Here is a 9098-nt window from a genome sequence, read left to right on the forward strand (position 1 = left end):
GCAAGTCCACGCGAATGTGGAGCGAATAATTACCACGAGCCACACGAGCATTACCCACTTTCCCAGCGCGCGCGCGAGAGTATGAGATCGTAAACGGCAACGCGATCGTAATGCCGGCTGGCCAGGTTTCCTTCCTGCTGTACGAGCGAATTGTCGATTGGCAGAAGCCCATGGCGATGGCCAAGATGGCGCAGATTCAGGGGCAATGTCAGATCGGTCTTTGCCCCACATACAGGTTCGCTCGTTACCATTCGAACGACCTGAACGCCCGATATGGAATAATCTCCGCGGATGGTAGAATTTAAATTGCAATCAATCGACGACGACGACGGTGGTGGAATGGGGCCTTCGGGATGGGAAGGGAACATGTTTCTCGCCGACATCTGGGAGCATGCAACTTGATCCGTGATCTTCCGGACGGATCGAGGTCAGCGAGGTTCGAGCCACGTTCAATCTTGACGGACGGCTCTTGCGCGAAAGCAAGGAGTCACGAGAGTGCCATAAATGGCGACACAATGTTGGACTACGGCAATCTAGTTCGCAAGTTTGACGAGCCTCTTCATATCTTTTAAAGCAACTTTGTTTCCTTTACCCACAGGATGCCAAAAGATCGCTTTGATGTATTTGGAATGGAAAGGGAATACTCAATATAATATTATCTCTTTGAGATTAATTTATTTTAAGACAGTCTCCATCAATTTGATTCGTGAAAGATTATCTGCCAACCGGGCACGACTCGTATCGCCTTCGGGGAGAAGAAATTCACCGTGACGGATTTCAATGGGGCGGTGTTAGATTTCTAAAACCCGGCAAACAAAACAACCTTCCTAATGACGCACCGTTTTTCCAGCTGGCTTAAGGATAAAATTGAGGTCTCTTTAGAATGAATGTTGGCCCCATAAAATCACACCCAACGGTGGTGCGTTTGTGAGGGAAAGCACCCAGGCATAACATTAATAGGATTTTTGTGCCCTCTTTGCGAAAAACATGGAACAAAATGCCGCCCGAACGCGCGAACCGCTAATTCAATTATATTCTAATCTTTGCTCTGTTTTCTTCTCACTCCCTCTCTCTCTTTCTCTCTCTTTTACCATTTGTAAATGATAGTGATTAAACAGCGACAAAATGGGTGAAACCGACGAAAAGGAGACGGGACCAACGGCGACGGCGAACGAGGGTGGGAAACCGGAAACACCCCTACCGACCGGCGACGGGCCGGAGGTGGAGGCGAAGGAGACGGAAAAGCTGCTCGGCAACACCAACGGCACCAACACCGCCGGCCACGAGGATGGGGACGAGAAAAAGCCCACCGAGAAGAAGAAGAGTAGCAGTGAAAATGTGGCCAATGGGGAAGAAATTATTAACATACCGGAAGACGCCGACGGCGAGGAGAAGCACAAGGAGCAGGATGGTAAGAAGGAGGACGAGACCGAGCCCACCAGCAAGCCGGACAAACCGAACAAGGTGCAGGCGGAGGAGCGCGAGGTGAAACCGAAGAAGGTTCCGGCCGGCGCGTTCAAGCTGCCCGGGTTCTTCAACAAGAACAAGGAAAAGTCCAAGGAGGCCGACGGTGCGGACAACGAGCTGCTGGAGAAGGGTGGAGAGAATGGCGAGGGCAAGGATGTGGTCAAGGTGGACGAAGCGAAGCCGACCGGGGCGGAGGAGAAGCCGAAGCGGGGTGGATTTTTCGCCAACCTCAAGCTACGCAATCCGTTCGCGAAGAAACCGGCCGAGGACGGTGTGGGTGCAGATGGTGCAGCGAAGGTGGGCGACAAGGAGGAGGAAGAGGAGAAGGACGAGGTGACGGCGGAGGCGACGGATAAGCCGGCGGGTGAGGTTGCGGGTGAGACGGTGGAGGAGAAGAAACCGGCCACCGGAGCGGACGATTCGGAGGGTCCGGTGCCGAAGCGCGGGTTGTTGGACGCGCTGCGCGTTCCGCTGGCAAGCATCATCCCAAAGCGCTTCAAGCCGGTGGCGAGCGGGGATCCGGATGACGATATCGAGCTGGGCAAGACACCAAAGAACCGGGCTGGGTTAGCCTCGATGGAGACGCTTGACGACTCGCTAAAGGATGCGGACACGAAGGACGTGGTGGACAAGTCTGGCGTGAATGGGACGGACGGAGAGGCGCTGGTGAAGCCGGAGGACAAGGAGGCGAAGGACAAGGCGGCCGAGGCGGAGGAGGACGCACAGGAGCGTAGTCTGTTGGAGCGGGTTCAAGCATACCGGTGCTCTGTTGGTAAGTGTGAAGTAAACACTTTTCGAAAGATCTCTAAATTTACTCTAAAACAAATTTATAATTGTTTTAAAAAATTATAAAACAACGTGTCAAGTTAAAAACTTGTTAAACAACAAACTAAATGGCTACAAACAGGAAAGTAGAGCGGGAAAATATTTGAATCTTAAAAAACCTACTCAATTCACTCTCGAACTTTACTTTAATGTAACTCAATTCATTTTAACTAATGAATAATTTATTTTAATAATAATTAAAACTAATTTGAACACTCAACGCGATGAACGTAAGATAAATGCAAGAAAAGAAACAGAATCAGATAAAGAAACGTTAATTTTCAAATTGGTTTAGTTACAAAAGTATTTTCAAGGCCTATTTTGCTAACCTTAAGATAAACATCAAAATTCTATATGTTTTTCCTTTACTTACCGTATTGATCGTTTTCTTTATGCATTTTCCTCCTTCCTCTATTCCACAGATGATATTGCCATCATTGCCGGTATCGTAATCTTCCTCGTCCTTGTGGCGCTGATCGTCGCGTTCACGTTCGTGGGCAAGAGCGAACCGATCACGGCTCCGGTTCGCGACGGCAAGTATATCGAAACGGTAACGAACTGTGGACGAGTGGAGGGCGTGCTAGAGGATGGCTCCTTCGCCTTCCGTGGCATCCCGTACGCGGTTCCCCCGGTCGGTGCGAATCGTTTTAAAGCGGCCCGACCGATCGAAAACATCGAGCACTGCTGGAACGGAACGCTGAAGGCGCACAACGCCACGCCCGTCTGCTGGCAGTTCCTGGCCGACGGTAAGGTGGACGGTGTGGAGGACTGCCTCACGCTCGACGTCATTACTCCGCACGTTCGCTACGATAACCCCCTGCCGGTTGTGGTGCTGGTCGGAGCAGAATCGTTCACCGGTGATTCGCCGGGAAAACTGCGACCGTCGACGCGATTTGCCCGTGCACGCGATGTCATCTTCGTGCGGCCCAACTTCCGCCTGAACGTGTTCGGTTTCCTGGCGGTGGAGCAGCTGACCAAGAGCACGCATCCACCGACCTCCGGCAACTACGGACTGACGGATCTGATCGTCGCACTCAAGTGGATCCAGCTGAACATTCCGCACTTCGGTGGAGATCCCAAGTCGGTGACGCTGTTCGGACACCGGGCAGGTGGTACGCTCGTGACGGCTCTCGCGTCCTCCAACAAGACCGGCAAGCTGTTCGCCCGCACCTGGGTCTCGTCGGGTGCTGCCATCTTCCCTGGGAAACCGCTGGCCGATTCGGAGAAGGCGAACGCGCTGTACATGCAGAAGGTGAGCTGTGAAACCGCCGAATGTCTGATGGAGAAGGGTGACGAGGAACTGCTCGATGCCGTACCGGATGTCTGGCGGCGTACGTTCCCCGATCTACCGGCGGTCGATGAGAACACGACGACGGCAGCGAACCCGCGCCACGAGTGGTTAGTCCTGGACGGTAACATCCTGCAGCAGCATCCGGCCGACGCCTGGACGGCGGACGTTTCCAGCGGCGTGCGGTACATGATCGGTTCAACGGCGCACGAAGCGCACAACAGCAGGCTTCACCTGAAGTACACCGAGTGGACGCCCGAGCTGGTGACCAAGCACGTCAACGAGAGCGTGATCGGACAGGCCGGACTGACGGAGGATGCGCTCCGACGGTATAACGCCACCTACCAGGGTCTGGTGGCGATGATCTCCGACATCCGCACCATCTGCCCGCTGCTCACCATCGTCCAGAAGCTGCCGAGTGCGCAGTTCTACGCCGTATCGCAGACGGGTGGCGAGCTCGGCATCGCGGACGTTGACGCCGACGTACAGGCCATCCTGGGACGCTACGAACCGAAGACGCCCGAGCAGCGGCGGTACGTGTCCGCCATGCAGCAGCTTTTCTACCACTACGTCTCGCACGGTGAGATCAAGCACGAGCTGCGGAAAAAGCACATCGACATCGGCCAGGACGCACTCCCGACGTACGACGATGACAACTGTCGGTTCTGGATCAAGAACGACATCGTGCCGCGGTACGCACGGTTAGATTAAGGTGTCCTCCAGACTCGCCAGACTCGGGTGGGACCAACCAAAAAAAACCAACGGCACCTGGACACGAGCACGGTCACAGGAGCACGGAAGCAGGACACGGCCCTGACAAGACAAAACTGAAAAAAATAAACAACCGTTGACAGCAACTGGAGGGAAAAGTGAACAAACCTAGCATTAAGTAACGCAAATTGTCAACCCTCAATCTTTAAGACGAAGACCAGTTATACACAACTAGTATATACACAAATGTACAAGTTTTAGAGTCGTAGTAGCCGGTAACGCGTAGGTGAACTTGTGTGGACTACACAACACACTTGCCAAATGAAAAACCGAACCAGCTTGGTGCAAAAACTGGGTGACTGTCTGCTGGGAGCGCGAAACATGAACGCTCAACCATCTAGTGGGCATAGATTTTCTTAGCGCATTTTTTTTACAAACGGCATCTTTCTTGTATGTCACATTTTTGAAGCAGTTTTATGTCTGATGCTAATGATAAGTATGATGGGATGGGCAGTTTTTATAAAAACCTTTCTTTCGCCAAACCGGAAACCGAAAGTACGATATTATCAACCCGTAAGTAACAGTATTTCTTTCATTGAAATGGTGTGCTCAACCGTAAAAAGATCAATCAACCGTCATCCGGGAGCATAGCGTTCGATTTCATTTCCTCGTTGTCCTCGTCAGCTTATGTGCAGTGTAGGGGTAGGATTGGCTTTATATAGACATTGTTTTTTTTTCGTATGCGCTCCATGTCGCTTTGGTAGTAATTGGCTAATAATTATCTGCTACTTTTATCTCGGTTGAAGCGAAGGGAAATTGCAGCGCAACGCCTTGTCTAGTTTCAGGCTTAGTCAAGTATACACATAAGAGCGCTCCTTACTCATTACAGAGGTCTTATGACATTTACAATGATAAAAAAAATAATTCTATCGAATAAGGACTTGTATTGGATTCTCTGTCCTCGGGAAGGAGGTAGGAGAGTAATATAATGGAATGACGTTTTGGAAAACCTCTTTATAACATCGTAGAACAAAAATCAAGCTAGCTTTCCTTTTTCCAACAGGCATAGTAAAAAACATCAACAAAAATTGTCGGCTGTACTAAATAATGGGGTGAGGCTATAAATCCATCCTGGGTACGCACGTGCAAAACATTAGATAGAAAGCAAGAAATAAAAATTGTAAACCACGTGAACACGCAGTGAGGATTGGAAGAAACATGTGTCTCAAGTATTTCTTTCTTTTTTGAGGCGATTAATTTATGTATAAATCCCTGGCGGGATGTAGAAGTGAGTTTCTAGTAATCATTAGGCGATCATAAAGGGAAACAACAGCATATAACTATATATAAAGGACACAACTCTCTGTAGGAAGTTAAGCAGTGTGAGGGCAAACCATGTGAATAAACAGTATAGCGTTGGTGGACGACGTAAAATCTGCAAAGTTTGCACATTGAGCCGATAAACGAACCGATCACGATCGGTAACAATGATCGGTAGTAATGATCACGCGTTTGTGATTGAAAAGTGAAAGCAGACAACAAGAATAGTACAGTGTAAGCGAACGTAAGTTTAGTGAAACCGAAAGCGTATCCTACGTGTATTGTTGTAATTTATATACTATTTGCTAGTTTTAAAATACGCTGTATTATTATACGTCATTTTAACCCACCCGATTTCTCCTTCACTTTGTTTCTCACCTACAATATAGTTTGCTAGACGTGTACAATCGGTTGGCTATGTGTTTGTTTTCATTTTATTTTTCCATCCCTCCCTATCCTATTTAACAATCTTATATTTAGTTTCGATTTCGTCCAACCATTCTTATCCTTTCTCTAAAAATTAACTAAAACTGCCTCTGGGCAGTTGCTCCGATGGGAGTTTTATTTTAGTAGTGCATAAGGAGAGGAATGAAAGCAAGAGTAGAAGGCACCGATTCAACCTCAATGAATGAAATATTACTTTAACAAACAGCCCGGGATCCTATACTGGCGAAATAAAATACTCAAATGCTCCATCACATTTAAAGCGAACCTTTTGGGATGTGCCGCGGGAACAGGAACAAACAAAAATCCTACTATACCTTTAGCGTGACTATCGTACTAATTTCCTTCGATCCCTTTTCTCTTTCGTTACGATAGTGCGCTAATGTTTCGAAAGCATTTAACACACGCTATCAACTTGTAAACGAAATTTCCATACAAACTAAACCAGAAGCATTAACAAAAATAAGTGATGAAAAAGAGAAAAAGACGAAATGGAAGAAAGAAATGCAATGTGTAATATCCCAGCATGCTACTAAAACCAGAACGATAACAAAATATACACTCTTGTTTGGAATGTAGTTTTCATGGTTCATTTAAAATATTTTAAAGCTCACATGTCCGAAAAACGTATGAACGAGAAGAATGATCAAATATGAAAGAAATGAAAACAGTAAAAAATGATAATCGTTAAACAAGAAGCATTATTTTCGAAAGAAAATGAGAATGTAATGTTGTGTGAAATATTATGTTTTATTCTATAAAAAAAGTCTCCCTGATTCTGGCAGTTCCTAATCTAACACGCTCTGATTTACACAGTAGACACGGCAACGGTTATCGCTCAGTGCCGCCAAGTACATCCTCCCCGTGGTGGATATTGCCGAACATATATCGTACACGGTTTCGCCCAATGGCAAATGTTGCCCCACGGGATTCTTGCTGTTGCTGCACCACGACGTTAGCACCTTATTGTCCTCCTGGTACGCAAGCACCAGCGTGTCAGCCTTGTTCATGAACACCTGCGCGGATCGTTGGATCGTCTTTTGCAACCGCGATCCCTGCCAAGCGTGGAGTTTGTGCAGCAAAAATGAGCCATCCTCTTTCACGAGTTCGGCCAGCAAGTGTGTGGAAGGCTCAGTTTGCGTTGGGCGTACCGATATCAACACGTGACCACTATCGGGGTTGTAGCTCATCGCAGATAGCGTACCGGGCGAAACGTTGAGTCGATGACCAGTTACATTGTCTTGCCCTTGCTCCTGTGTGTACTCGAAGAACCAGGCGGATTTAAGTTTGCACACCAGAAACCCTCCAAATGGGATGGTCGCTGTCGGCTCGACCGGGCAGATTTGGATGACGGCGGTGTATTCCACAATCTCATGGCCTACTGCATACATGTCCAATGGCTCGTTTGGCTGTTGAATGCTGTACCTAAACACTTCGCCACGTTGCGTGCCAAGGTACAGAATGTTGGGCCGTCCACGGTCAAACGCGCACGACCAGATGATAGAGTCTGCGCCGAGCGTGATAGAACAGGTGACCGCTCGGGTTACTAGCGAGAACACTTTTACGTTATTCTCCATCGTGGCGCATGCAAACACGTTGTTCACTTCGTCTAGGGCAATGTCGCGTACCTGTTTGGTTGACACGTGTATCACAGAGCTCATCGATATACCGGCCAACTCGGGCAGCTGCAACAAACGTATGGCATATCCCGGGAAAAGATTCAGGTTAGATTTTTGTGAGATCAGCAACATTTTGTGCTGGTAAGCGTACACCATAACCCGGCAACCCGGATCGTTGCTGATTAGGATGTTTTTTTCTAGCGTCAAATGGTAACTGTACCGCCGAGACAGTTCCTGACTCTCGACATACGGTTGTCTCATGTTCTGTATCATACTTCTAATTTGCTTGGCCTCTTTACGCAAATCCTCCAACTCTTTCTGGGTGATAAAAAGCTTCAGCTGGAGTTCACTGCTTTTCTTCTTTTCGCCCTCCAACTCTTTTGTCAATTCAATTTCGCGCGTATTATCGATCGCTTTGATCGCGCGGGCATATATGAAGCGTATGTCGGAAAGTTTAGCCTTCGCCTTGCATGTAGCACAGCTCCGAACGGACGCCGGGTTGTCTTGGAGCCACCGCTTGATACAGGACATGCCAAACAAATGGCCACACTTGAGTGCCACCACCCGATGATCGCCTGTCATTGTCCACTCGCTGAAGCAGATTGAACAAATAATGCCATCGTCGTCGTCGTCGTCATCGACCTTTGGAGGTTTAGGAGAGTCAACTTCCTTCAGCGTAAATGTTCGTCTTCGTTTCCCTACAAATATACAGCGTTAGACAGGAACAACATGAAATGGGTACTCTTGCGGTAACTTACTTCTTCTGGGTGTACTGTCCGGAGTTGATCCCGTAGAGGACCGCGTTGAAGATCTCGTAGAGTGCGCCACCGGTTGCTCTGTGGCATCATTGTTAGTCGGTTGCTCGGTCGGTGGTATTGTTACTACATCTGGAACAATCTCCGCTGCCTCTTCGTCCCCCGCGGGATTCGATAACCCGTCCAGGGCTCCTTCTGCCGGCACATAGTTGTCAACAAATATAACGGGTTGAAACACACTCGCCTGGAGCTGATCCAACTCGATTTCCATGTTTGGCTGAGGATCGACCAGATCAATAACGATGTTTCGATGGGAGAAGTCGCCGGAAATGGTAGCATGAGCGCCCATTCCAACGAGAGGCAGTTCAGAGTTTGATGCCAGTGGTATTTCATCTACCGGCTGTGTTGCGTCGTCGCTGACCTCATCGCTACCGGCTTCTCCCGGTTGGGCATTTCCAACTGAATCCATAGAATAACGTAGCACAAATCAGACGCTAAAAGGACATTTTTCCAATCGAGTTTAAATAAATGTAACTTAATTTCCCTCTGCGGAGACGGTTGTTTTGAAGCTGTAACGTACAATGCAAGTACACAACTGTGTTGAACCATCGAAACAATGTATCTAAAGTTGTAGGTAGCGTTATAAGAGCAATTCGCCTTGCCCCGAAC

The 9098-nt window shown here is 48.4% G+C and overlaps 2 protein-coding genes across 2 annotated transcripts; one reads left to right on the forward strand and one right to left on the reverse strand.

Annotated features, from left to right (window-relative positions):
- Window positions 1-1125: 1125 nt before the first annotated feature.
- LOC131288855 (neurotactin) lies at window positions 1126-4291 on the forward strand. Its single transcript, XM_058318038.1, has 2 exons — window positions 1126-2239; window positions 2715-4291. Exons 1-2 carry the CDS (start codon window positions 1126-1128, stop codon window positions 4289-4291), a joined length of 2691 nt encoding a protein of 896 aa, XP_058174021.1.
- A 2495-nt stretch (window positions 4292-6786) lies between these two features.
- LOC131289039 (E3 ubiquitin-protein ligase RFWD3) lies at window positions 6787-8821 on the reverse strand. The gene is made up of 2 exons (XM_058318238.1): window positions 8433-8821; window positions 6787-8372 (listed from the first exon to the last, which is right to left on the reverse strand). Exons 1-2 carry the CDS (start codon window positions 8776-8778, stop codon window positions 6844-6846), a joined length of 1875 nt encoding a protein of 624 aa, XP_058174221.1. The 5' UTR covers window positions 8779-8821; the 3' UTR covers window positions 6787-6843.
- Between the last annotated feature and the right edge of the window lie 277 nt (window positions 8822-9098).

The sequence above is a fragment of the Anopheles ziemanni genome, chromosome 2, assembly GCF_943734765.1.
Source record: "Anopheles ziemanni chromosome 2, idAnoZiCoDA_A2_x.2, whole genome shotgun sequence".
Lineage (NCBI taxonomy): Eukaryota > Metazoa > Arthropoda > Insecta > Diptera > Culicidae > Anopheles > Anopheles ziemanni.